The sequence below is a fragment of the Pipistrellus hanaki genome, assembly GCF_964339955.1.
Source record: "Pipistrellus hanaki genome assembly, chromosome: 7".
In the NCBI taxonomy this organism is placed as follows: Eukaryota; Metazoa; Chordata; class Mammalia; order Chiroptera; family Vespertilionidae; genus Pipistrellus; species Pipistrellus hanaki.
This window is the reverse complement of record NC_140509.1, coordinates 12,672,986-12,700,595: the sequence shown is the minus strand read 5'-3', so window position 1 is coordinate 12,700,595 and position 27,610 is coordinate 12,672,986. Positions and strand designations below refer to the sequence as shown.

General features: G+C 56.0%; 2 protein-coding genes across 8 annotated transcripts; one reads left to right on the top strand and one right to left on the bottom strand.

Moving 5' to 3' along the window:
* The first annotated feature begins 277 nt into the window (after window positions 1-277).
* DLK2 (delta like non-canonical Notch ligand 2) lies at window positions 278-6,105 on the top strand. 6 transcript variants are annotated; one of them, XM_084889427.1, is made up of 7 exons: window positions 278-496; window positions 720-786; window positions 1,888-2,018; window positions 2,281-2,344; window positions 3,816-3,946; window positions 4,393-4,537; window positions 5,214-6,105. In XM_084889427.1, exons 3-7 carry the CDS (start codon window positions 1,943-1,945, stop codon window positions 5,947-5,949), a joined length of 1,152 nt encoding a protein of 383 aa, XP_084745553.1. In that variant the 5' UTR covers window positions 278-496; window positions 720-786; window positions 1,888-1,942; the 3' UTR covers window positions 5,950-6,105. The 6 variants fall into 6 exon arrangements, with proteins under 6 accessions (XP_084745553.1, XP_084745554.1, XP_084745555.1 ...); XM_084889429.1 differs by lacking the exon at window positions 278-496 and adding an exon at window positions 1,241-1,432 and having other exon boundaries at window positions 747-786; window positions 1,871-2,018; XM_084889430.1 differs by lacking the exons at window positions 278-496; window positions 720-786 and adding exons at window positions 830-892; window positions 1,241-1,432 and having other exon boundaries at window positions 1,871-2,018.
* ABCC10 (ATP binding cassette subfamily C member 10) lies at window positions 6,067-26,546 on the bottom strand. 2 transcript variants are annotated; one of them, XM_084889423.1, is made up of 21 exons: window positions 26,375-26,546; window positions 22,798-24,010; window positions 21,007-21,234; window positions 20,243-20,399; window positions 19,866-19,975; window positions 18,302-18,381; window positions 17,516-17,687; window positions 16,274-16,372; window positions 15,231-15,420; window positions 14,407-14,484; window positions 14,063-14,257; window positions 13,508-13,661; window positions 13,103-13,292; window positions 10,140-10,483; window positions 9,628-9,797; window positions 8,995-9,155; window positions 8,427-8,680; window positions 7,371-7,516; window positions 7,176-7,273; window positions 6,822-6,934; window positions 6,067-6,493 (listed from the first exon to the last, which is right to left on the bottom strand). In XM_084889423.1, exons 1-21 carry the CDS (start codon window positions 26,533-26,535, stop codon window positions 6,340-6,342), a joined length of 4,467 nt encoding a protein of 1,488 aa, XP_084745549.1. In that variant the 5' UTR covers window positions 26,536-26,546; the 3' UTR covers window positions 6,067-6,339. The 2 variants fall into 2 exon arrangements, with proteins under 2 accessions (XP_084745549.1, XP_084745550.1); XM_084889424.1 differs by lacking the exons at window positions 6,067-6,493; window positions 6,822-6,934; window positions 7,176-7,273; window positions 7,371-7,516 and adding an exon at window positions 8,040-8,188.
* Between the last annotated feature and the right edge of the window lie 1,064 nt (window positions 26,547-27,610).

The window sequence follows — 27,610 nt, the reverse complement described above, 5'->3', positions numbered from 1 at the left end:
TGAGATTATGGAGTGTGTCCGCTAGGGGCGGCCTCAAATGGGCGACTTTTGATAGTCACATAATCTATTTGACCTACACTAATTGGACGTTATAGGTTGTTTCCAATTTTTCACTGAAAAACAAATTAAAACAAAATAAAAGGCTAGAGCTATGGCATTACTCAGATTCAGAAAGCTCTTTAGGGAAGAGGAAGTGGCTGGAGAGATGAGGTGGGTGTGGCTGTTCCATCCAATGGAGACTGCAAGAAAAACTAGGCCAGCGGCTCGGTCCCTGTGGGGTGTCCGTGGGAAGCTTCTGCAGGGGCTGGAGAGCCCTCCCTCCAATCTGTGGCATTTAAAGATGGAGAAATCTTGATCTGGAGGCTTCGGTGGTGTTCCTAGCCGCTGCCCTCTTGCGCTGCGCAGGCAAGAGAAGTGCTTCCTGTCCTCGCCTTGCACAGGTGTCTCCGAGCCCTGAGCCTGGACAATAGTCCCCCTACTCTCCGCACCGAACTCGGTTAGTCAGAGCTCTGGGTTTGGCCGATTAGCCTGAGCGCAAGAAGGGATGTGATCCGGGTACAGGAGAAGGAACTGGGGTAGGGGGGGGGGGGGCACATTTACAGAGTCAGGGGCATTCCCTGGCCAGAGGGGCTTCCCATAGCGGCCACGGGAAGGGACAGGGTGGCGGGGATAGAGATGGGGTGGGGGTGGGGCCGATCCTTAGGCGCGGCTGATCCTAGAGGGCTGTGCTCGGCGGCGCGGAGAGAGAGAAGCGGAGGAGAGGCGCAGCCATTTGAAGCGAAGCAGGTGATGGAGGATTTCCTCACGGCGGAGGCGTGGGCTGGGTGACAGGAGGAGGGCGGGGGCGGCGCCGCCCGGAGCGCGTGCGGGATCCACAGGAAGAGCGGGACTGGTGAGGACGGAGGTGGGGCGGGGGCGAGAGGCCAGGGCAGCCAAGCTGGGGTTCCAGATGGGAGAGTCACTGGGCGGCGCACATCTGGCTGGCACTTTGCATGTAGATTCCCATGATTTCCTCCCTCCGATGGAGAAAGCGAGGCTCGGATAGGTTGGGTGGCGGCGGAGGGTGGGGGCCCGGGGAAGAGAGCGGCAGCGGGGAACGGGGCGAGCGCCGCGCTCCCGGAGGAGGCGTGAGCCGGGCGCCGCGGGGGGTGGCGGCGGGCGCGGAGGATCGGGGCGGGCCGGCGGCGGGCCGGGGAGGGCGCGGGAGGAGGGATCGGCCGGCACACGCCGCCCCTGGCAGGCGGCCCGAGCGCACACGAGGAGCCGCCGCCGCCGCCGCTCGCGATCGCCTGGAGCCCCAGATTCCGGAGCGCTCGGCTCGCATGGCAGCCGCCTCGGCGCCCGGCCCCGAGGCCCGCTAGGGGCGGCCCCGCGGCGGAGCCCGTCGGACCCGGCCTCGCGTGGCGCCCGGAGCACCGCCTCGCAGCCCGAGGTGAGGACCGCGAGGGCGGGGCGCTCCGGACAGGGGCGCTCGGGGGCTCCGAGCAGGGCGGCGCGGCCGAGCGGACGCGGCTAAGACCGGAAGGGGGCCGGTCCTGGATGGAGCCGGGAGTGGGGTCGAAGACCGCTCGCTGCTGGGAACCAGACCCCTCGTCCCCTCCCTGCTCCAGGCCTCCCCTAGGCGCGATCCTCATCCCCACGGACCCCTCCGTTCTGGGCGTCCCCAGCCCCGGCCCTTCCACGCCGCCCCTCCTTTGCCTCTTCCCACAGAGCCTGGTTCTGGGCCGTTTCACCCCCCTCCTCGTCGGTTCCACCCTTCCCCGCCCCTGCCTTCACCCCTTCTTCTGTCCGGACGCCCCGCTCCCCCTCGGGTCCTGTCGCTAAGAATCGCAATCCGTGCCGCTTCTCTCCGCATCCGACCGCCTCCCAGCCTGCGTCGTCCCACAGGTGTCCGCACGTGCGGCCGTCCACCCGTCCGTCCTCCCCGGGGCCGGCGCTGACCATGCCCAGCGGCTGCCGCTGCCTGCATCTCATGTGCCTGCTGTGCGTCCTGGGGGCCCCGGCTCGGCACGCCGTAGGTGAGCGCACCCCGGACGCAGGTCGCGACCCTCTGCCTCCCCACGTCCCCCGCTTGCACGTTGACCTCTGCCGGCCGGAGACGGCACTGCAGCCGCTCGGACCCGCCGGGTTGGTGAGACCCAAGTCATCCCTTGGAGTGTCTGTCTGTTGGGGACTCTGCCCCAGAGCTGAGCCCACCCAATTGCTGGGGCCCCGCACCCTCCCGAGCCCAGCATCTCAGGGGCAGGGCTCACCCCTCCCACATCAATCAATCTCTTCTAGCCGATGACTGCAGCTCCCACTGTGACCTGGCCCACGGCTGCTGTGATCCTGACGGCTCCTGCAGGTACCTCTCTGAGCACGTGCTCCTACACCCTGCGCTCCTCTTTTCCCAGCCCTTCACACCCACAACAGGGTAGGGTGCCCAGGGGCTTAACACCCTACTGTTCCCTTCCCACCCACCCCCCACCCCCACGGCACACAGGGCAGACCAGCCAGCCTCCCTTCACCCCCCTTTGCCTTGACTCTTCCTTCTTCCAGCTTATGCTCCCCACTGTTTTACTCACCCAAATCTGACCCAAGAATTCTGAAACATTCCTCCTCAAGACCAGGAGAAAGGCCTGGAATTTGAGAGAGTTTGGAGATTGGGAGCCTGGAGGAAAGGGAGAGATAGGAAAGGCATAAAGAGAATTGGTTTGGCCTATAAGAGAAAGGCTGCTGGAGGATTGCTGGGAAGATGACCTTATGAAAGAGTATCTTTTAAAAATATATATATATATTTTTTTATTTATTTCAGAGAGAAAGGGAGAGAGAAAGAGAGATAGAAACACCAGTGATGAGAGAGAATCATTGATTGGCTGCCTCCTGCATGCCCCACACTGGGGATGGAGCCCACAACCCAGGCATGTGCCCTTAACTGGAATCGAACCTGGGACCCTTCAGTCCACAGGTCAATGCTCTATCCACTGAGCCAAACCAACTAGGGCAAGAGTATCTTTCTTGATGAATTTGAGTAATTGACTCACTGGGGTGAGGGTGGGGCAAATTCAATAGCAGGAGGGAAATGTGTCCGGATGGACATAAGGAAATGACCTGTCAGGGCAAGTTGCTGGAGGGGCTGGGGGTGTTCTGGACTCAAGTACGGAGGGCTTTTTAAAAAATAGGTCAGGCCCTGGCGGGGTGCTCAATGGTTAGAGTGCAGGCCTGCTGGAGAGTCATGGGCTCAGTTTCTAGTCAAGGGCACATACCTGGGTTGCAGGTTTGATCCCTGACCCCCTTCAGATCCTGTGTGGGAGGAAACCAATCGACGTGTCTAAGTCACTTCAATGTTTCTCTCTCCCCCTCTCCCCTTCCTTCCACATTCCCTAAAAGTCAATGGAAAAAATATCCTCATTCCGTGGGTGAGGATTAAGAAAACACACAGGTCAGGCTTTTGCCCTGGAATCAAGGGCACTCTTTAAAAAACAACCCACATTTCTGAGTCTCAGATATGCCAGGACTGATCCTGGGAGTATTTATAATCATCTTAGTTCCTTCCTCGACACATCCCCGGAAAGTGCATTCCCAATTTACAGATGAGGAAACTAAGGCTCACAAGGATTAGACAAAGTGCAGAACCACTTGAGTGCTGGTGTCAGATGATCTGATTCCACAGACATGACCCTAAACAGCCCACACCTATCCGGATGGGCCTGCTTCCCTTGGGGATTGTCATGTCTTCTTGTTTTCGAAATGCTCTGGTCTTGCCTCCACTTCCTCCTCCCTCCCCCCACCTCCCACCTCGCCCAGAGCCCTGACCCTGTGCTTCTCCCCATCAGGTGTGACCCAGGCTGGGAGGGGCCGCACTGTGAGCGCTGTGTGCGGATGCCTGGCTGCCAGCATGGTTCCTGCCACCAGCCCTGGCAGTGCATCTGCCATGGTGGCTGGGCGGGCAAGTTCTGTGACAAAGGTAGGGGAGCAGAGAGGGCGGCTGTTGGTCTGGAGACCCCATGTGCCTTGGGAAAACATCCACTATTTATTGTGTCCAGCCCCCAAACTCAAATACACAGCAGCTCATCATTTTAGCCTCCATACCTATGTGTTGCCTCAATTGGCCCTTACCCTAACCGCATGAGACGGGCAAGGCGGCTGCGGAAACGGTCCTCATTGTACAGCCAAGGATATTGAGGCTCAGAGATGAGCTACAACTTGCTTGAAGTTACTGATACGGATGGACATTGCCAGGGGCAGGAGCCTCCTGATTCCGAATTCAGTGTTGTTGTTTCCCGCACCAAACATACCAGCCTGGGTGGGTCTGCAGTATGAGCTGCACCCACTGAGCCTGAGGGAGGGTTCTGGCCAGGTCTGGGTGCCAGATGTAAGGGGCTCTCCCAGAACCTTCCGTCTCCTCTATAGATGAGCACATCTGTACCACCCAGTCCCCCTGCCGGAACGGAGGCCAGTGCGTCTATGATGGGGGCGGCGAGTACCACTGTGTGTGCCCACCAGGCTTCCACGGACGGGACTGTGAGCGCAAGACTGGACCCTGCGAGCAGGCTGGGTGAGTATGGCCCCATGGGGTGAGTTCAAGGTTAGGTGGGAATCTGTTGACAGGAGGCAGGACTGTTGAGAGGCTGGCAGTGAAGTGACAGGGCTGAGGGTCAGAAGCCCCACTGAGGGCACCGGAGGATAAAACCCCAGCTTGCCAGTGTCCCTAGTTCCGGGTTTCTCAGCTCTTTTATACCATCTGGACCATTTCAACAAAAATCTATAGGAACTGGAGATTAACAGATCAATGTGTGATTGCTCTGGCTGTTGGGGGTGGAGGTGAAGGAGGGTGTGAGGACCTAGGACTCCCCTCCTCCTCCCATGAAAGCTGCCCCTGTGGCCTCTAAGGATGTCCCCCACACACAGCCTTCCGCCTCAGTGTGTGCATAGGGAAAAGGGCCTGTAGGGCGGGGCCTGCCCTCTTTTCTGTGTGGGGCCTAAGAGCCTACCAAGGTTATAATACACTTGCCTTCAGCCTTGCCTTTGGGCCATGCTAACTGCTTCACATTGGGTTATCTCGTTTAACCCAAATGCTACTTCCATTTCCATTTTAAAAGGAGATATTGGAGACTCGGAATATGATTCAAGGTGACATTGCTGGAAGGGGGGTGGGCAGTGGTCAGGATGCTGACCTAGGCTGCCCTACAGGTGTGAGTCTGTATCAAAGCCCTCTCCCACCTCCACCCCAGCTCCCCGTGCCAGAATGGCGGCCAGTGCCAGGACGACCAGGGCTTTGCCCTCAACTTCACGTGCCGCTGCTTGGCAGGCTTTGTGGGTGCCTTCTGTGAGGTGAACGTGGACGACTGTCTGATGCGGCCTTGTGCTAACGGTGCCACCTGTCTGGATGGCATAAACCGCTTCTTCTGCCTCTGCCCGGAGGGCTTTGCTGGACGCTTTTGCACCATCAACCTGGATGACTGTGCCAGCCGCCCATGCCAGAGAGGGGCCCGCTGCCGGGACCGGGTCCACGACTTCGACTGTCTCTGTCCTAGCGGCTATGGCGGCAAGACTTGTGAGCTCGTCTTACCTGGCCCAGACCCTGCCACCATGGCAGACGTGCCCCTGGGGCCCACCTCGGCGCTGGTGGTGCCTGCCACGGGGCCTGCCCCCCACAGCGCAGGGGCTGGCCTGCTGCGCATCTCAGTGAAGGAGGTAGTACGTAGGCAAGAGGCCAGGCTAGGTGAGTCGAGCCTGGTGGCCGTGGTGGTGTTTGGGGCCCTCACTGCCACGCTGGTCCTGTCCACGGTGTTGCTGACCCTGAGGGCCTGGCGCCGGGGGGTCTGTCCCCCTGGACCCTGTTGCTCCTCGGCACCGCACTACGCCCCGGCACGCCAGGACCAAGAATGTCAGGTCAGCATGCTGCCTGCGGGGCTCCCCCTGCCACCTGACCTGCCCCCCGAGCCCGGAAAGACCACGGCACTGTGACGGGGGCGGGGCTTCGTGCCGCCTCCACCTCCTCTGCCCTTCAGACTGGAACGGTCCTCACTTGCCACCCCTCAGCAGCTTCACACAAGAAATATTATTTTTTTAATACACAGAATGTAAGATGGGAATCTTATTCAATAAAACTATGGCGTTGTACGTGGACTCCTTTTCCAGAAAAAACTGCCTGGCGTCACTGAAGAGGGCTGAGCAGAGGCCTGTTTCTGGGGAAACCTTGGGACTTTGCCTTAAGCCTGGTTCTCAGAGAGGAACCCATGACACCTCCCCCCGCCCCAGGGAAGTGCCAGTGAGGTAGAGCCATGGAGGCGAATGTAAACAAACAGCTCTGCAGCCACCCAGCAGAGGGTAAGATAGGGGTGACCCAGGGGGGCCTCAGGGGGAGGAGTGGGCTCCCTGCTGGCTGCTCTGCAGCAGCTGCTGGAACAGGGAGTGAGGCTGGTTGCGCAGGGCGGCAGGGGAGTCCAGCTCCACGACCCTCCCAGCTTGCAGCACCAGCACCCGGTCAGAGTTCATGATGGTGTTGAGCCTGTGGGAGAGGAGGTGGTCAGTGGAGGATGGAGGGCAACACCCTAGAGCAGCGGTCGCCAACTGGAGGTCGGTGAACTCAAAGGTTGGCGATCGCTGCCCTGAAGCAGGAAGCTGACCCACGTTCCCTCCTCTCCTTCCCTAGACAGCACAGTCCTGCCCCCACGCTTTACCCCGGCTCTGTGCTGGGGACTACCGATGCCTTCAGACAATGTGCTATGAGAATGAGGAGCTGAGGTTCATGGAAGTTTGGAATCTCTAGGGCTCTGACCCCCGGGTCCCTGACACTATATCCCCTGACTGGAATCCCATGCCGGATGCTTGCACACCTGTGGGCAATGGTTAGCACTGTCTTGTTGGCGAAGCGTTTGCAGATGGTCTGCTGGAGCAGCTGGTCTGTTTTCTGGTCCACACTTGCCGTGGCCTCATCAATGCACAGGATCTGGAACATGTGGAGGGGGTGGGCAGGAGGACAGAGAAGAGGGTTCGTCTTGGCTTCTGCCCAAGCACCGGCATCTACCCCCTGGTGGGGCCCCACGCAGCCCAGCCCAGCCCACAGATCCCCACCTCCAGCTCTAAAAGAAAAACTAACTGATCCTCTGAGACTTCTCCCTGCTCACTCCCCACCCCTCACATGCCCCTGCCTTCTTCCCGGCCCTCTCGGATGTCTCCTCTCACCTTACCTTGGCATCTGTGAGGAGAGCCCTGGCCAGACACAGAAGCTGCCTCTGCCCCAGTGATAAGCTCCGGCCCCCATCGCCCAGCTCACCATCCAGACCACCTACAAGGCACAGCATCGTCACCCCTGGGTCAGGTCTCTCTCTGCCCCCTCCCTGCTCCCTCCTCCTCCACCCTGCAGGGTAGGGCCTGGTACTCACCCATGGACGCAATCACCTCACTCAGGTGGCACTGCTCCAGAGCCTGCCACAGGGCCCTGTCCTCATGCAGGCCCCGGGGGTCCAGGTTCTCCCGAACACTCCCACTGAACAGAAAGGGTTCCTGGGGGATGATAGCCAGCTGGGACCTGGGCGACAGAGGGACATGGGTCTAGGCTGGAGGTGTGGTCACTTCTGTGCCCAGCACAGGTTTCAGCTATAGGTCTAGCACCTCCAGAGAAGCCTAGGGAAGAGCCCTGAACATAACCCTCACTCAGCTCCCCTGCTGTTCAGCGTGTTCCCAGAACTGGGCAGGTGCCATGAGGGATACGAGAGAAGCCAAAGGCCCATGCTCTGCCCTTAAGGAGCTTACATCTCACTAAGCTACAAAACACAGGGCAGGAGACTATCAGGCACTGGGACAGCCATGGTGGCAGGGAATGAGCAGAGAGTTTGAATAGTAGGGAGGGGATGCGTCAAGATGGGAGGGCCTAGAATTGGGTCCTGAGGAGCCAATGTGGAGCTAGAAGAGAAGGCAGGAAAGGCAGTGCCAGGGCCTGGGACCAATAATAGGCTTTGGAACAGAGCTCCCTGCCTTTTCCACATCAGAGAAAATGACACTAGGCTAACCTGGGCTGGTGGGGGGAGTTGTTTAGCACCAGATGTGGCCTCTTGTTGCCAGGGGCAACCGGCCCAGGTCTCGAGTGCCCTGAGCATCCCCCGCCAAGCCTGAGGGCTGAGAGGATGAGTATCTTGGGCACAGCACCGGGAGGCTCTGATTCAGGACGCAGTGACCATTGATCTAGACTGCAAGATGCATACTGGGAAGTACAAGAAAAAATGAAGCTGGAAAGGTGGGCCTGGGTCAGATTAAAGACCTGACCCCACAGCTACATCCCTGCACCTGAGGAGAGCGAGCCCTGGGAGCTCGCCATCCTTTCCGGCTGTCCCAGCTGCCTTCCCCGAATCGACCCTGCTGCCCTGAGTCTACGGAAACCTTTCGGCTAGGCTTCCTCTCTGTGCCAGTAGTCTGGTTCTCCTCTTCTCGCTCCCCCAGACCTGAGCTCGGCCAGCGCCAGCTGGCGGGTGTCCACTCCGTCCAGGAGCACGCGCCCCGAGCTGGGCTCCAGCAGCCGGAAGAGCACGGACAGCAGGGACGACTTTCCGGAGCCCGTGCGGCCCACGATGCCCAGCTTCTCTCCGGGCTGCACGCGGAAGGTCACCCCGTCCAGGGCATTCGGCAGCCCCGGCCGGTACACCAACACCACGTCCTGGAACTCCACGCTCCCCTGCGTCAGCCAGCCAGTGCCTAGCTGGTGGGGTTCATGGGTGGGAGGTGGAGGGAGATGGGTGAGACGGGGAGACGTGGGGAGAATTGGGGTTGGAGAGTGGAAGGATGAGAAATAGATGGCGTGAGAGGAAAGGGGGAAATAAGGACAAGTGAAGGAGATGGGAGAACAGACACAAAGATGAGGGACACAGTGAAGAAAGGGGAGATCATGCGGGGACATTAGAGGAGCTGAGAAAGATGGCGAGGAGTGGAAAGGAACCTGGGGAATGACTGGGGCGGTCGGGAGGGTCCTTCCGGGTTCCAGCGCCCAGGCCCGGGGCACAGGTGCGGGCCTACCTGCCTCGGCTGGCCCTGGGGCTCCTGGGGCAGGTCGCAGGAGTACTCCTCCAGCCGCTCGACGCTCACCAGCATGGTTTCTGTCTGCGTGAAGCTGCTCACCAGGCCCGAGAGCAGCCCCGTCAGGGACAGGGCATACGACAGAGACAGGCCCACCAGTCCTGGCAGGAGAGGAACACCAGGCACCAGGGGGGGCTTGGTGAGGAGGACTGAGGCCGAACGGGAGAATCTCAAGCTGCGGACTGCAGGCATTGAGCGGAGGCCGCAGAGAAGCAGGAAGGTGCCAGCAGCAGACCCAGGGCCACAGGACGCTAGGTGCCAGGCAGTGGAGTGGGTCCACAGAGGCTCTGAGGGAGGATGGGTGGGCCTGGCAGGGGGCTGGGGATGGGGGGAGAGGGCAGGGGCAGAAACCAGAAGACTGGTTCTAGTACCAGATGCAGCATCACCTGGGAAAGTCACTTCTTGAGACTCAGTGTCCTCAACTCTACAACGAGGGGCAGGAGAATTACGACACATACTCACAGGGACCCTGCGCGGCAGGGGAGAACGCTGGGGGACGGCGCAGGGAGAGGTCTGGGGCAGGGCACGGGAATCGCATGCTCCTGAGGGGAGTAAAGGGGCCCGGGGTGGTACCTGGGTTGGCGAGGCCCTGCTGGTGCTGTACCAGGGCGATGCCCGCGATGGCGCTGACCACGGCGGCCCCCATGAGCTGGAGCCGAATGTCCAGCCACTGCATCGTGGCGCTGGAGGCGAACTGGCACCTCTGGTTTAGCTCCAGGAGCCTCTGGTTCTTCTCCTCGAACCTGGGGGAGGCCAGGGGGGAAGCAAGGCCACTCCACTGCGGCAAGCACTTGCCCAGACTCCCCCACAGAACGCCTTCTTCTCGGAGCCAATCAACACACCCACAGGCCTCACGGAGGGCACGGAGAGGTCAGCGTGTTCTTTCACGGGCGGTCTGCTCTGCCACCCATCCCTCTCTTCTGTTTCTTTCCTCTTCCCCTTAGTGCCTTCACCCACCCTTCCCTTCTCAGGAGACCCGAAGCCCCTCTCTCCCACGTGCCTTTCTTCGTAAGGGGGGTCCTCTGCCCCCTCCCCGCCAGCACCTCACACCCTCGCTCCGGTTGGGAGAGGCAGACTCCACACACCTGCCAGTGGCCCCGCAGGCCCGGAGCACGGGGAGGCCGGCCAGGGTGTCGGCCAGGTGGGTGTAGAGCGGGGACAGGGTGAGGCTGCCCAGGCGCCGCAGCTCCCGCGAGGAAGCCCGGTAGTGGCGCTGCACGCGGTAGTAGATGAGGCTCAGAGGCGGCAGCAGCAGCAGCAGCCAGGGCAGGCCGGAGCCCAGCACCGCCAGGAGGCCCAGCAGGCCTGCCGCGTTGGCCAGGAGGATGTTGAGGATGAAGGGCAGGCTGTCGTCCACGCAGGCCACATCGGAGGAGAAGCGGTTCAGGACCCGGCCCATGGGCGTGGCGTCGAAGAACGTGATGGGTGCCTGGGAGAAGGGATGTGGTTGGGCAAGGGCAGGGTCTGGCACAAACGGGGTGGGAGGCCACCCTGGGGGAGGTAAGGGGGGGGCAAAAGAAAGCAAAGTGTCTCCAGAGTTTGGGAGCGGAAAGGAGGAACAGGTGGGGCCAGGAGGAAGAATATCGAAGGTTAGAAAAGACCAAGACTGTCCCTCTGGCCAGTGGTGACCCTAAAAGGCCATGCTGGCCACTCTGCTACCTCTGTGCCAGACATGCCTACGTCCCTCTCCAGAACACGGGGACTTCCGGCCAGTGAGTGAGGGTCAATTAGATGTCAGGAGGCACATCCTGATCGCCCAGGGCTGGACAGAGGGTGAGGGCAGTGGTCCAAGTCAGATCGTCTCATGGCCGCATTCAGGCTCTGGAGTCAGACTGCTGCTGGGATTCCAGCTCTGCCACTTAGTAGAGGTGAAACCCCTCAATCTCTTTAAGGCCCATTTCAAAAACGGGGATAATAGCCCAGCCGGGTCGCTCAGTTGCTTAAGCAGTGTTTCCCAACCTTCTCTCATGATGAGAATCACCTGGTGGAGTTGTTAAAACACAGATTCCTGAATCCCAACTAAGAAGTGCTAAACTAGAATTTTTGAGAACATATAGGTAAAATTGCATACCTAACTTAGTGCTCTGTATATAACATCTGTCTTAGAGCACTAGTTAAGTATACAATTTTACCTATATGTTCCCAAAAATTCTAGTTTAGCACTTCTTAGTTGGGATTCAGGAATCTGTGTTTTAACAACTCCACCAGGTGATTCTCATCATGAGAGAAGGTTGGGAAACACTGGCCTAGAGCATTATCTAAATACGCCAAGGATCTCCTAGCCAGTCTGGTCAATGGATAGAATGTCGGCCTGTGGACTGAAGGGTTCCGGGTTTGATTCCGGTCAAGGGCACATGCCTGGGTTGTGGGCTCGATCCTCAGTGGGGGGTGTGCAGGAGGCAGTCAATCAATGATTCTCTCTCATCTGATGTTTCTATCTCCCTCTCCCTCTCCCTTCTTCTCTGAAATCAATGAAAAAATATTTTTTTAAAATACGCCAAGGTTGCAGGTTCCATCTCCAGTCAGGGCACAGACAAGAAGCAACCAATAAATGCACAAATAAATGGAACAACAAATGGATGTTTCTCTCTAAATCAATCATGAAAAAAAACAAAAAAACAAACACGAGACTAATGGAACTGCACCTCACAGGGCAAATCGGTAAGGATTAAAGGCCATTTACATAGCTGCCAGTAGCTCAGCACAGTCTGTCTGGCATGGAGTAAGGGTTCAGTGACTGCCAGACATCGGGACTACTGCTGGGAGGCACAGTCTCCAAGGCAACCCGCTTCCCCGTCCCCCAACTCTCTGCCTTTCCTTGGGTAACGGTCCTATCTTAAAGCAGAAGACTAGGTTGAAGGACTTTCTGAAGTATCTCTCAAAGCCAGAGGAAGAGAAATGAATTTCTTCACAGCCCGAAGATGCCCCTCTTTGGCTCCTGGAGGAGAGGCAGAACAGTAGGCAGCTGCTCCCTGACAGGCATTGGACAGACCCACATGGGACTGGTTCACAGCCTGCTCTCTAGGGAAACAGCCTTGCCTCGGTCACTCTCAGAGCCTCAGTTTCCTCATCTGTAAAATACGGATAATAATACCTGCCTCACAGGGTAATTATGAGGTCCAAATAAGACAATGAATAAGAATGGGCTTTGTAACAATAACAACATTAATAATAATTGCCAATTGAGCACTTAGTATGTCCCACGCACTATCCTAAGCACTCTCTCCCTTTAAAAATATATTTTTATTGATTTCAGAGAGAAAGGAAGAGGGGGAGAGAGAAACACCAATGATGAGAGAGAATCATTGATTGGCTGCCTCCTGCATGCCCCCTACTGGGAATCGAGCCCACAACCCAGGCATATAACCTTGACTGGAATCAAACCCAGGACCCTTCAGTCTGTAGGCTGATGCTTTATCCACTGAGCCAAACTGGCTAGGGCTATCTTAAGCACTTTCCATGACTAATTAATTTATCCTCATACTAAGTCTATGGGTAGGCAACAGACTAGAATAGATATACACACAGCAACCAGGATGGATCTTAGAAGCAGCCCTAAATATAAACCGTAAGAAACAAAATTTCATTTAAAAAAAAAATATGAACACAAAAATTTCACACACACACACACACACAAAAGATACACATTAAACACACGAAGAATGTTGCTTTTTAAGGGGTATATAGGAAATGGAGATGGGTATGCAGAAAAAGGGATGGTTAGGTAAATAAGTAAACACAAAAGGGACTTTGCATGAACTAAGGGGTGCTTAGCTTAACCCTCAGCCCTTTAGACCAGAATCATGTGCCCTTGACTGACTCTGAGGACGCTTCCCTTCTCCCCCCATGTGGCAGAGGAGGAAGCTGTGGGTTAAGTAACCGGGTCTGAACCCAGGCAGCCCCTCTGCTCTCGGCCTTTCCAGACCACAAGTTGTCAAGTGCTGCTCTCATCTGTGAGGGGCCAGATTCTCCCAGGACCAGGAAGCAGGATGGGGCCCAAGTATAGAGAGGGCTCCCACATGCCATGCCCACCCTCTCACCCCCTCACCATAAGGACTCGACACAGCAGGCGGCGATGCAGGATGGCGGCTGCCCGGAGGGTGCCTGCTGCGAAGAGCACTGCCCGCAGGAGGGTGCAGAAGGAGTTGACTCCAGCAATGCTCGCATACACGGTGAGGTAGAAACGGATGTCGGAGGAGCCATTGGGGGCCGCTTTGGGCAGTAGGAACGCTGAGGTGCTGGGAGGTGGGGAGGAGGCTGTGGGTCACCAACAGTAGAGCCACGAGGGGGTCTCTTCCCCTCCCCTACAATACCTCTCCTCATTCTGCCGAGAAACAACCCCTGGAACACCAGCCCTCTTCTCCCCCTCCCCCCCACCTGCTTCCCAACTCTCACTCCCTGCCTGGCAACCACTCTGAGAGCACCGGGCCTGCTCCCAGCCCCAGGCACTCACTAGAAGCTTCTGGGGGAAAAGAGGAGCAGCTGGGCAGAGAGGAGCCCAGCAGAGTCCGGGGTGGTCTGGACTGACACCTCCTGGGAGCCATTCTTATCTGCCTTCAGCTGAGAGATCCAGTGGGAGAGCCACCAGTCAGCAGCGTTCCTTGTGGCTGGGTGGGGACAGGAAAGAGAAAGCTGTGAGACTCACCTCCTGACTCCTAATCCACTGCCCTTGACTCTGGTTCTCTCCTTCTTCACCCTGCTGGGCCTCCCCACCCTGCCACTATTCCATGTCCTCCCTGGTGTGTGCTTCTTTCCTGGTCTATCACTCCACAGATCGGTGGGGAGCTTGATCTCAAATGTGCAGAAGGGGGCAGATCCGACGATGGCTACAGAGTGCATCTGTCTGACTTCTGGGACTCTGTCAGCACTGGGGGCAGGCCTATTGTCTCGGCTATGGTCCATGCCTGGTGAGTCTTGGGCTTTGTAAGGATTAGTCCACAGGAAAGGATGTGATGGAGCTGGAAGACCAGGCTATGGGTGGGATAAGGACTCCGGGGTCTATTCCTACCTTGCATGAGGAGCAGTGAGGCCAGGATGGCCAGTGCCAGGCCCAGGCCGATGGCCCTCCAGTAGGCTCGGTACACATGGAAGGCCACAGCGCCCTCCTTCTTGCTTTCTTCCTGCAGCAGGCGGCCAGACGCGCTCTCCTCCGCCTCCAGTCCCTCCTTTGTTTTCTCTGGGCTCCGTACTGACTGTGCTGTGGCTGGAAGGATCAAGGTCAGGGGGATTAAGCTTGCAGGATGACAGTTGAAAACCTCAGTGTTTCAGAGAGGCAGGCAAGCTCTGGAAGAATCGTATGCCTACTGTCTTGTGGTGAAGAGCAAGCCACTTCCTGTCATCCTTGGGCCATACCTGAGTCAGACTCGCGACCATCCTCAGCCCAGACTTTGGGGGCAGCTTGTACCAATGGCAGGATCTCAGAGGGAGGCCCTGAAAGGCAGCAGGTGAAATCAGGAGGGGACTGTTCCAGAAATATACTAGGTTTTTCTAAAAATGTGTCTCAACTCCCCCACCCCCTCTCCTACCACCCTTCTCTTTGGATCCACTCTGGCAGGGCTCTGTCCGATACCCCGATTCTGGGCGGGACCATCAAGTCCACCCTCTGTCGGGAGCCCAATCAGCACAGACAGAAACTGTTCGCCCCTGGGAGTCATAGGCTGTGAGCACTCTGTCCGGCGTCACCTCTCAGTGCCGCCAGGCTCTCTCCTTACGCCTCACAAATTCCCAGCACTCCGGGGGAGCCTCACTTCCTCCTGTATCTCTCCCAGTGAGCCTGCAGACAGTCATGTCCCTCTGGATAATAATCCTTCAGGATTTTTTTTTCCTTTTTAATAAAAAAGACTGTTCTAAAACTGCTTTCTCTTCTCCATGGACATCAGTCTGTTCTCAGAGATCCGGGGACTGTAAGTTCCCAATGTACTCGGTCACAAAGCCCAAGTCCCCAGTCCACGGGCATTCTGCAGCGTGCTCCTTTCCCTCCTGCTCTCCCGTTACTCACATCGGTTCTGTGAAGGCAGGACAGGGGCTCCCAGGAGACAGCAAGATGACTGGGCCCAGGCCACACACAGAGGGGTGGCAGAGTCTGCACTTGACAATCCATCCGTCCCTCTTCCCCAGTTACACCCAGGTAGGTGGACCCTCACTGGCTGGCCTCCTGCCCTGGCAGCCCACATTACCCGCCTGGACCAGGCGCCCGGCCTCCAGCAGCAGCACCAGGTCAGCCTTCTCCAGGTACTCGGTGCGGTGGGTGCAGAGCAGCCGCGTGGTGTGGCTCAGCACCCCCAGGATGCACCTGTGCAGCAGGTGGTTGGCCACATCTGCATCCACAGCTGCCAGAGGGTCATCGAGGAGGTAGAGCTCCTTCTCCTAGTAGGGGTGTCGAACTCAATCAGAGAAGGGGCCAAAATCTAAAATCCAGCCTAAATCGCGGGCCGAATGGTTTACTGAACTGACAATGTCAATGTCATAAACTGACAATGTCATAAACTGACAGCGGAGTGCAGTGATGACAGCGCGGTGCGGGCCACATTGCAAGGCCTGGCGGGCTGGATTTGGCCCGCGGGCCTTGTGTTTGACACATGTGTCCTAGAGAGTGGTAGGGGCCTCATGGACGCCGAGGCCCAGGTCCTCTGGCCAGAACCCAGACCTCGCCTAGGATGTGATCTTGAGGGAGTCAGAGAAGAAGGTTCAGAGAACTCTGGGCGCTACCCTCATCGTGGCAGGCGAGAAGGAGGTGGGACCCGAGGTGGACTTCCCTCCAGTCAAACAAGGCCAGTGCCCCAGGGCCAATGCTCAGCCTTGCTGGGGCCCAGTGCCTCAAGCCACATAAAAGGATTTTTGTGTATGTTTTAAATGTTTTTATTGATTTTTTTTTTTTTTTTCAGAGAGAGAGGAAGAGAGAGAAATATTGATCAGCCTCTGGCATGCACCCTAACTTGGGATTGAACTCACAACCTGGGCATGTACCCTGACTGGCAATTGAACTGGTGACCCTTAGGTACACAGGATAACGCTTGATCAACTGAGCCACACTGGCCAATGCAGGCCATATAATAGTTTTTAAAGGGCCTTTAATTCTGCCCTGAATCTGCAAAAGGGGAATGGGGTGGCCAAGGAACCACCAACTCAGGTCATGGGTGAGGGGGAACCAGATGCTGAAAATATCCCCCACCCTCCAGCTAAGCTCCCAAGGCTCTGGGCTCGCCCACCTTTAGCTTACCTGGTAGACAGCACGAGCAAGGGCAACCCGGGCCCGCTGTCCCCCGCTGAGGGTCACACCCTTCTCCCCCACCTCTGTCAGGTCTCCAGCAGGAAGGATCTGATGGGACAGGCCTCTGAGCAAGCTCCCCAATGCTTTCTGCCCCATTTCCTATCCCTTTGCATAGAAATGAGACAGGGAGCTTGAAAAGACTGGTCTTGAATTTGGGGCGGGGGGGGGGGGGGGGGGACAAGCCAGAGGGGATAAGCCATAACAACTGGCATTTACTGAGCATTTCCTATGTGCTTAGCACTTTACAGGCATTATTTCATGCAATCTCCATGACAACTTTATGACGATGGTATTATTTCCTTTTCACAGATGAGATCAAAGCTCAGTCAGACTCACTACCTTGCCCAAGGTTGTTCCACACCTAGTAATGGGCAGGACACGAGCACAGACTCTTAGCCACTCCATCACACTGCCGCACCTTTTCTAACAGGCAAGGATGGTGTTGGGCAAATTGAATGTGACGCTTTGAGGGTTTCTCACGGAGTGCACCTCGAGGCTTCCTGTGGCCTCACGAGTGACCTCAGAGGACGTGCCTGTGGTCCACTCGATGGTAAGGCCAAGGAAAGAGCTCTGCTCCTCCTCCCTTTTCTTACTGCCTACAACAGTTCCTGGTAGGCATTTGCTACAGATGCTTGATAAAGAAACCAACAATAGACGGACAGAGGATGCTCATGGTCATAGTCAAAGGTCCTCCTTTCCAGCGAAGTGCCACATTCACCTGGACCGGGGAGTGGTGACGGCAGTCCCGCAGGGATGTGGGGGTTGGGTGGGGGAGTCATGGGAGAAATGTGGAACCCCATCCCCTCTAAATTTAGTACTCTGAATGTGGGGGACCCAAAGGGTTCTCCGGGCTTCCCTAGAGTAACCTTGACTCCCCCAAGTCTTCCCACTGGGAGGTAAGGGAGGACCTCTTGAATAAGAACAACAAGCCAGACCTACGTAGATCTCAGATCTCGGCCTCCCGGGGAATCCTTCACTCGCCCCAGAAGACTCCGGGTTCCCCCAGTGGCTATGTGGAGCCCCGTCACCTTCCTCCCCCAGCTCACACTCTGGGAGGAGCAAAGCCTGATGGCCAGTCCTAGGTAAGTGATGTCTGAGAGGAAGCAACCCCCTCCCAGGGTCAGTCTCTGATTTGAGGTGTCAGGGACATGAGCACACAGGCGGCCAAGAGGCTTCGGGGCCAGGACTCACACTGAGGTCGTCATTGAGGGCGCAGGCCTCCAGCACTTCCTGGTACAGCTGGGCATCAAATGCCTTCCCAAAGAGAATGTTGTCTCGGATGGTGGCAAACTGGACCCAGGGTTCCTGGGAGGCCAGGCCAAAGCCTTTGGACAGGTCCCACAATGCCACGCGTCCACGCAGCCTGCAGAGAGCCAGGTCAGCAGCATGGGTATTGGCTCCAGACTGAATCTCTCCATGCCCAACCCCTGCCTCCAAGAAGCCTTTCCAGACTGCTGTCTTCTACATAGAGTCCCCTTCATGTCACGTGGCTCTCCGGATTGGCAGCCACGGAAGTCCTAAATGAGGCTGTGGGCTCTTTCTGGACAGGGAGGGGAAAACTGCTCTCTGAGGGAAGCCAAGTAGCTGTCACATCTAGATGTTCTTAGAAGCTCAGAAGAGAGCACGGCCACTTCCCTGGACTTGGGCACAGAAGAAGAAAGCTTCCTTCACGCCTCGGCTCTTCTCTGGACCCCTTCCCTGCACAACCACATATTCACAAAGAGCAGCTGATGCTGGATGTTTGCATTCACTTTTTCCACTCACTAATACAGCACTTGTAACTCTGGTGTGATAATGATGAGAACTCACTTTCTTGAGAGTTTCCCCCTTCTCAGACTGAAACCTCTCCCAAGAAAGGGACTATGTCTTCTTCACTTGGTATCTCTGGCCCCTAAAAAAGGTCCACCACATAGCAGGGGCTGGGTTAACTGTTGCTGGAGGGCAGGACTGAGGATGGGGGCACTAGAGGCTGCTTACCTGTGGAGCTCCCCAGCGATAGCAGCCAGCAGGGAGCTCTTCCCGCAGCCCACCTTCCCCACGACGCCCACCAGGAGACCCTGCAAAAAACCCACACAGTTAGTGCAGGGTTTCCCTCCTGAGGCCCCGGCTGCTAACCACCCCACAGAGGCTTCTCTCTAGGCCCCAGGGAGTCTGTAGGGAAAGAATTCGCCATGAGGAACAAAGCCTAAGAAATTCCAAGGCAAGCTCTGAGGCAGGCTTCCCAGAATGGGGAGAGGGAAGGAAGGGACTCCAGGCTTTGGGACCCGGATGCTGGGCTGGCTAAGTCCACTTGTAGCCGGAATTCTGGTATCTCCATGCAAAACGCAGTGTTTCAAAAGGGCCTATTTCTGTCATTTGCAGTTTAAAATCTGGTGTGTTCCCTACATTTGTTAGCTGTAACACACATTCATTGAGCAATCTCCCTGAACAAAAAGAAAAAAATCCTCTAGGAAGAGGCAGAGCTCCCACCCAGCCAGCCAGGACTGACTCATCCACGGGTAGGCAACAAACCAACGTGAGCCCCTCCCCTGGGAATGCCCCCTTTTTCCAGCTACAGCCCGCAAGTAGGAGGGCTCTCTGCTGTGGCATCTTCTGCTCAATGCAGAGTGGGTCCACAGAGAGAGAAAAACAAGGCAAATAGAGAGAAAGACAGACAGAAGGAAAGAGCTCTCTGCAAGTCGAGGCCTGGCTCTGGGCTGCTACAGAGACGGAGTTGCATGCTTGCTTTAGGATTCTGCAATTCATCTCCATATTCTTACTATACATGCTTGTTTGCTTAAGGTAGCTCCAGTACGTTTCTACAACTTACATCCAAAAAAAGCCCCAACTGACACATTAGTAAAATTCCTTTGAAAAATTCCAGACTTATCTTGCCTGAACTAAGAGGAAAAACAAAACATGCAGCCCAAGCCAGAAACCTGAGCCAAATGTGGTGGAGACAGTTCAGCCACCACCAGAGAATGCTGGGTTGAGATGTGGGGCAAAGGGTTGGAGGGGGTCAGGGGAGCATGAAAACTCAGGACTGGGGCAAACAGGCGTCACTGTGCTGCCAGGAATGCTCTTTCAAGAGCTTCAGTGAGAATGCATGTGATGGCGTGGACCACAGGGTTCCTCTCGCCAAGCTAAAGAGAGGACTATCTATCTCATTTGCAAAATCCTTTCAGAAGGGACTGCTGGGTCTCTTTCCGGTGCTCAGCCCTGGGGCTGGATCAGCCTGAACTGGATACCCTCTATCAGACATGGATGCTCCAGGAGACAAAACACTTTCTGGTCTGGACTGAGTGGGTGTGCACTGTCTGAAGACCACAGAGAGACGTGACTATGTAAAAGCTGTGTGGAGAAGGAATGACATTCAATGAAGTAGCATCTCTTCCTCAATTAGAGCCTGCTCACCAAACCTCTCCAGTCTTCCCCCTCCGTATTTAGAGCTACAGGGCCATCTAGCTATGCTGGGCTCCATCCTTGTTTATCTGTCACTGAGCCCCCATCTTCCTTATCAGCCTGGGGACTCTCCTAGGTTGTCTGACCAACAACAACGAACCTTCTTCACTTCAAGGTGCCCGATGAAGGTCTCCTGGCCGGCTCCAACTGGGTCCCAAGAGAACAGGGCTTCATGCAGCTCCAATACTGTAGATGGCTCTGTGGGGGGATCTGAAAGGGGAAGAAGCCACTCAACTTGGCCTTCTTATCCACCACCTACCTGCTTGGGGAGGGTAAGCCAGGGGCATGCCGTTAGCTTGCCTGCCCCATATCTACCTGCCGAGGGCTAATTCAGCCTCCTTCTCAGTCTGAGGATTCTCCCCCAGGAAATGGCCACCTGCTCTACCTGGACCCTGTTGCCTCTGGCTTCTCTCGGTAGCATCTATGTGCAGTGCCCTCCTCACCTGTGCCAGGTTTTATCCTCTGGCTCCCCATTACCTTGGCTGTAGTAGACCTTGGGGTTGTGGTTGGGGAGGTCGAGGAAACGCTGGATCCGGTCCAAGGACACTTTGGCCTCCAGGAGGCCATTGATCACCCAAGGGAAGTTGTTGAGAGGAAGAATGAGCATGCGTACCAGTGCCAGGGCCGTGAATACCTAAGGTTGAGGGGGGAGGGTAGGGAAGCATCTGAAGGCCTGCTGTATGGGTGGCCCTGTGGACGGGTCTGAGGAGGGAAGAACAGGGCGGCAGCAGGACTGAGGGTCTGGTTGGACAATCCTTGGATCAGAGCTGGCAGAGGTGGCCATTCCAAGAATCCCAGAAATCCCAGATGGCCCTCCAGGGATCCAGGTTGTACCTTAGGCACGCAGGCCTAGCCAATCTCAGACCTTCTCAGAATTTCTAAGTAGTAAGCCTCTGGCCCTGGGCAGAAGCAACAGAATCATGGATTTTGTTTTTCTCTCTAAGGACATCAAAATGAGACCAAAAAAAGGGACCTAACAGAGCTTGGGTCTGACCAGAAGTTGGAAAGGAAGAGGAGAGGAAAAAAGGAATTCCTTCACAGAGGGAAGGGTTACATATCTGAGGCCCCAGAAAATGGTCCCTCAGAGAATTCCCCTCAGTTGGAACAGAAACGGCAGTCAGGGATCCTCCTCCCTCCTTCCCAGCCAGTACCACCAGCTGAGGCCCCTTCCCACTCCACTGCAGTCTTCTTGCTGCTGCCTCCCTCCAGCCGTCCTCCCTGCCCCCTCCCCCAGTCCTCACCTTGGTGGCAGTGAGCTGGTTCCCCAGGAGGACATAAGTGATGAAGATGACGATGGAGATGACAACCGGCAGGGCAGCCCACAGGTACACACAGGCTGCGTCCAGGTATTTGATGACCCGGAGTCGCCCCAGCTCTTGAGCCCGCCAGGCCTCCACTCGGGCCTCCAGCACCTGCTCCCAGCCAAAGAACTTGATGACCCGCATGCCACTCAGCAGCTCCGTCATGAGCTAAGGATGGGAACAAGAGAGCAGGATGAGGTGGAGACACTGCTCGTGTGTCTCCTCTGCCTCGTCCCCCCCAGGCTCATAGTAGAGGATGCTGAGTACCCTGAGCCTCCAGATACTCTGTGCTTCCTAGCCCTGGCTTTCTTCCTCACCTCAGCTCTTTCTGGAAGTCCTGCCCTGAAACCCTTTTCAACCCTGGGTTGCTTCCCCTCCCCGTCTTTTACTTTTCCATGCACTCCGGCTGGGGATAGGTCAGAGCTGGCTCCCCCGACCTTCCTAAGAGATAAGCTGGTGGAAAGTGCAGAGTGTTACCACACTGGTACAAGCGTTCTTCCTTCCATTAGATGAGGGAGGAAGGACTGCTTCCCAAAGCCAGAAGATAAGAGTTTCTCCGGCTGGTCACCAGTCTGGCCCATGGCTTGGGTGGTGTGGGAACTATTCCGGTAGGAGAAAACAGATGTAGGAGGCCACACCACAGCCTGGGGTTAGCCGGGCAGAGGGGCCCAGGCAAGATGGGCAAGGGCCAGAGGAACTCTTTGGATCCTAACTTTTATACATCCCCAGCCTACAAGCCACGGAGGCACTGGAAGCCTTCACAAGGCCTTGGAGACCTCGTCTGTCGTGAGGAGGAAAAAAGGCCTCATGCTATAACCAGCTATCGGGGACAGCCCCCTCTCCGTTAGCGCCAAAAGATGCTGACAACTGCCTGGCCGGTGTTGTTCAGTTGAGCGTCGACCTATAAACCAGGAGGTCACAGTTCAATTCCTGGTCAGGGCATATGCCCGGGTTTCGGGTTTGATCCTCAGTAGGGGGCGTGCAGGAGACAGCTCATGAATGATTCTCTCTCATCATTGCTCCTATCTCTCTCCTTCTTCCTTTCTCTCTGAAATCAATAAAAATACATTTAAAAAAATACGTTCACAATTGTGCTGTATGGACCTCCAGGCCTACCATCCCCTCTGTAGAGGTACCTACAATCACTGCAAAACCCAGAACTGACCCAGCCAGACGCTTCACACCTGGAGCTGGCCTGGGGGAACGTGAGCTCCTCCCTTCTGCAGAGCCCACCGCCAAGAGGCAGCTGGGGTTCCCCTGGCTTCTCCATAGGCAGCTGTGGGATGGTCTGGGCCCTACATGAGGAGGGAGACTTGGGTCCTGGCTCTATCACTAAAACCTCATTTGGTCCCAGACAGGTTACTTCCTTCCTCCTAGGGTTGCTGCTTAGGACTGCATGAACTAATACTATTACTAAGGAGCCACATTCATTTAGGGCTCATTTTGTGACTGGCACCGTACCACATAGGCACCTCACAATGACCCTAAGAGGCAAACTATTGTCCTCATTTCACAGATGAGGAAACCGAGGCCCAAAGAGGTTAAGTGACTTGCCTGAGGCGATTAAACTAGTATGTGGCCAAGTTGGGATGTGAAGCCATGTCTTTCTCCAGTCTGAGCTCTCAAGTTCTAGATCACACTCCCTCCCTCAGGCTGTGCATGGGAGGACCTGGGGACCGGGATGCGGGGTGAGGGTCTCCGATTGTGGAGGGACCTCAAGCAGCCCCTCACCTTAACCCGCGTGTCCTTGTGCTGTAGCATCTCCTGGTTGCTGGCCATGATGCGAGTGGCGATCACTTTGTTGACAGGAACCAGCAGCACTGCCAGGATCAAACCACCCACGAAGGCCACACCCACCTGCTGGTGCAGCAGGTAGAGGGTGATGGCCAGCTGCAGGGGCAGGCCCCAAGCCTCGTGGAAGCTCCCGGCAAAGTTAAGCAACCGCTCAGAGTCAGTGCCTAGGAGGTTCAGGGCCTCCCCAACAGGAGGACGGCTGGGCCCCAGCTGTGAGGCCTTGCGGTACAGGAGGTTCAGCACGGCCCCCCGTGCCTGCAGCGTCACCTTCCGTAGCTCATACCCATACTGATTCCCCAGCACAGCGCCCAGCACAGCCCCGGCGGCTAGCCCCAAGGCATAGAGCAGGCCATTACTCAGAGGCTCCTGCCCCTCCTCCAGGAATCCCACCAGGAGGGACAACAGCAGGGGCCCCGAGAATCCCAGCATGGTCCCCACCAGCTTCAACAGTCCGAGTGCCAAGTAGCACCGCCCAAAGGCTCCGTACAAGGCCCTCCACAGCTGGGCCCCCTCCCGCCAGTGTGCCTGGAAGACACGGGCCAGGTAGGCTGGGTGCAGCCTGTAGGGAAGGCGGCAAATGTCTTGGGGCTGCTGGAGATGTCCACGGGCCCCACGGGCCAGCAAGGGTGTCAGCCAGGCATAGGAAAAGCGTGACAGCCAGCTCTCTCCATCTTCGGCTATCTCCGGTTCCTGTCCCGCTGGCAGGAGGGGCTCCCAGCGTACCTGCGGCAGCCCAGGGACTGCCCAGCCTAGTCCATAGGCCACGAGGGAAGCCAGCTGCAGGATGAGAAGGCAGAGGCGGGAGAGAGGCCCTGGGAGGAGTGGGGGCAGAAGTGTGCCTCGCTGGCAGTGCCACAGCAGGGTGAGCACTAGGGCTGGGGCTGGCAGGAAGGCAGCCAGAGCCAAGGCCAAGGGCCCTCGGGAGTGGCCATGAGGGGAATGAGCCAACGCCCACAGAGCCAGGCTGTGGCTGGTCCAGGCCACCGCTGCCACACCCCCTGCCAGCACCTCTAGCCCTAAGGGCCCTGGGCCTGCCTCTGGTGGCAGAGCGGCTGGAAGGAGGTCTAACAGTGGAAAGATGGAGAGCAGGAAGGAGGCTGTGAGTCGGAGGCGCCAGCCGGGACTGCATGGTAGGTTGTAATCTGGACTCCTGGGGATAAGGGGGAAAACAGAAAAGGAGGCATATCATAGTTGACTCAGGGCCCAGACATACCTCCAATAATTCACTTTCCTGGAGGGAATCAATTCCCTTTCCTGCCCTATGCACCTTATTCTTACCCCACTTTACCCGGGAACCTAGGGCCTTTTCTCCCAGGAAGTCTTCCTGGATTAACCTAATCCACTTTCTAATCTACCCACATCGTTCCTGATCATTCTTTCACCACAGAAATGAACAGTTTTGAGTTAAATCATACAAAATATGAAGGCTCTAATTAGAAAAAAAAAATCCTACATTTTCATACTGATAAATCACTTCAGGATGAGTACCCATTTTCACAGAAATATCTACCTAAAATAACCCTTAAATTCACCTGAAGCACTATTAGGTGGATAAAAATTTGACTGACATACACCTCTTATACTCTTATAACCTAAATGTTATGAAGCCTAAGATTATTTTTTTAAAATATATTTTATTGATTTTTTACAGAGAGGAAGAGAGAGAGATAGTTAGAAACATCAATGAGAGAGAATCATCGACCAGCTGCCTCCTGCACAACCCCCTCTGGAGATGTGCCCACAACCAAGGTACATGCCCTTGACAGGAATCGAACCTGGGACCTTTCAGTCCGCAGGCTGATGCTCTATCCACTGAGCCAAACCTGCTTCGGCAAATCTTCAGACTATTCTACTCTCAGTCTTCCAAGTGGTTGTAGAGGGTGGTATAAATCACTCCTGTGAATCCTTTAGCTGAAACACAAAACTCTTTCTGGTTTTGTCTGTATCTTCTTGGCATGGGAAACATGTTTTTAATAAAAAGGGTGATCTGTCTGCATTAAAAATCAAACACTGGAAAACACACCTGCAACAGTGAATATTAGAATCTCTTGATAATAATTAGAATCTGAGCTGAGCCCTGGCTGGGTGCTCAGTTGGTTGGAGCACTGTCCAGTACACCAAAAGGTGGCGGGTTTAATTCCATCAGAGCACATACCTAGGCTGCATGTTTGATCCCGTCAAGGCACATATGGAAGGCAGCTGGTTGATGTTTCTCTCTCTCTCTTTCTCTTTCTCTCTCTCTCTCTCTCTCTCTCTCTCTCTCTCTCTCTCTCTCATTCTCTCTCCCTCCCTTCTCCTCCTCTCACTCTAAAAATTAATGAAGCCAGGCTGGCGTGGCTCAGTGGTTGAGCGTCAGCCTATGAACCAGGAGGTCACAGTTCAATTCCCAGTCAGGGCACATCCTGGTTGTGGGCTAGATCCCCTGTGTGGGGTGTGCAGATGGCATCTGACCAATGATTCTTTCTCATCATTGATGTTTCTATTTCTCTCTCCCTCTCCCTTCTTCTCTGAAATCATTAACAATATACTTAAGCCCTAATCGGTTTGGCTCAGTGGATAGAACATCTGCCTGCGGACTGAAAGGTCCCAGGTTCGATTCCAGTCAAGGGCATGCACCTTGGTTGCAGGCACACCCCCAGTGGGAAGTGTGCAGGAGGCAGCTGATTGATATTTCTCTCATCGATGTTTCTGACTCTCTATTCCTCCCCCTTCCTCTCTGTAAAAAAAAAAATCAAAAAAATCTAAATATACATATTTAAACAATAAAAATAATAATTAATTAAAACATATCCTTGGGTAAGGATTAAAAAAAAAAAAAAAAAGAGGGGACCTGGGGACCAGGATTTTGAGTGGAGATCTCCAATGCAGAGGGACCTCAAGCAGCCCTTCACCTTAACCGTGTGTCCTTGTGCTGTATTTCCTTTGTTGGTAGGGGTGGGTTACTGAAAAAGTTTAATTGTAGATTAAAATGCTTCAGGTTTCCTTTAAAAAGTCCATCAGATCAGGGTGATTATATTTGAATAAAAGTCAACCTTTAATAATTCATGACAGTTGTGTTTGAACATCTGAAAAATCTACAAAAGTGATGATTTCTACCTTGCATCAGGCTTTTAAAAATGTGGTGTGGCGCAATTGGTTGAGCGTCCCTCCCAGGCACCAAGAGGTCACTGGCTGGATTCCAGGTCAGGGCACATGCTTGGGTTTCAGGCTCCAACTCCAGTAGGGGGCGTGCAGGAAGCAGCTGATTGATGTTTCTCTCTCATCCAAATTTCTACCTCTCTCCAAAAGTCAATAAAAACGTATTTTTTTTAGAATGTGCCATGCACGGCGTTATATGCTTAAATGCATTATTTGATTTAAACCTCTCGTGGTATGCTCAAATTTTATTCTACCGTACGTTGGCCCTACTCCAGAGACCTCACTATTCTTGGTTACACTGTCGCGCAGATGTGGGTGTTGGGAGAGATCTGCAGGCACCCACGGGCAGAGGTAGGTGCATCCCGTCTCTACGCACCTAGGGGTTCCCCAATAGCAGGCGCTGAGCACGGCGAGGAGCGCGTGGGGCAGGGCGCTGAGTACCAGCTGGGTGAAGCAGTGGCCCGTGGTGTCCCCCTCCCACACCGGAAGTGGCTGCAACACGCCGGTGCCACACAGCTGGGCCAGGAGCCGCTCCATGGAGGCTTCACCTGCGGGGGAAGCCAAGGGTGGAGAGAGGGAAGGTTCCTCCCAGAGAGGGGTTAGTCGCCCGATGGGCGAGGGCGGTGCAGGGCGCCGGGAACTGGGGAAGTGGGGGAGCTGGGGAAGTGGGGACCCGGGACGCTGACCAGGAAGTACAGTGTCCATGGGCACTGACAGCACGTCCCAGCCGTCTTCCGCCCTCCAACCCCCGCCCTTGAGCTGGGACTTCCCCTCGCAACCCCCCAGAATCCAGACCCCGTGGGTTCTCGCGTTACCTCGGGGTGCAGGGGAGGTGGTGTGGCTGCCCAGAGCTGGCGGGCGTCTGGTGGCCCGTGGGATCCGGAACCTGTAACCAGGAGACTTGCTTTTCACCGGATCTCGAGATCCGAGCACCGGTGCTGGCCGGGGCTGCCGGCCACGCTCGCTTGGCACCCCCTAGAGGCCGGATGGCTGCTCGGCGCGGCTCGCCCTCCGTTCACAGAGCCTTTGGCCCGTGCTCCGCGCTGGGTTTCGGGTGGCCTCTGGGCAGGCGCACAGCGGCCAGGGTACGCTTGCACGTGGACTGATGTCAGGGGTAGGCTCTCGCAGAGATGGTGGGAGTGAGGGTGGGCAGATTCGGCGGAAGGCCTAGGAGTGGGGAGGAGAGGGAGGGCACTGGAGGTACCTCTGAGGAATGAAGACGAGCTCTCGCTTGGTGACTTTCCAAGGCAGTACGTCTGTCTCCCAGGTCTCCTCTTGGCTTACTTTTTTCCCTTTCTCCTTACACTTTGCTGCCTAGTTATCAGCAGGTGATTTGCTGGAGGACAGTGGGCAAGTGTGGCTAGAGCTGAGTCCCCGCCAGGCCCCTGCCACACCCACGTGTTCATTCAGCTCACATCATCTTCCTGCTAGGTTGTCATTTGAGAAGTCTCTTGGAGTGGAGCTAATCTGGCACGGGAACAGAGGTCTGCCCAGACCACCTGTCATCTCCCCCCCCCCCCTCCCCGCAAAGATGACCTTTCATATAAGTGGAACCATACAGTATGTGGCCCTTTGTGTCTGCCCTCTTTCATTTAGCATAATATTTTTGAGG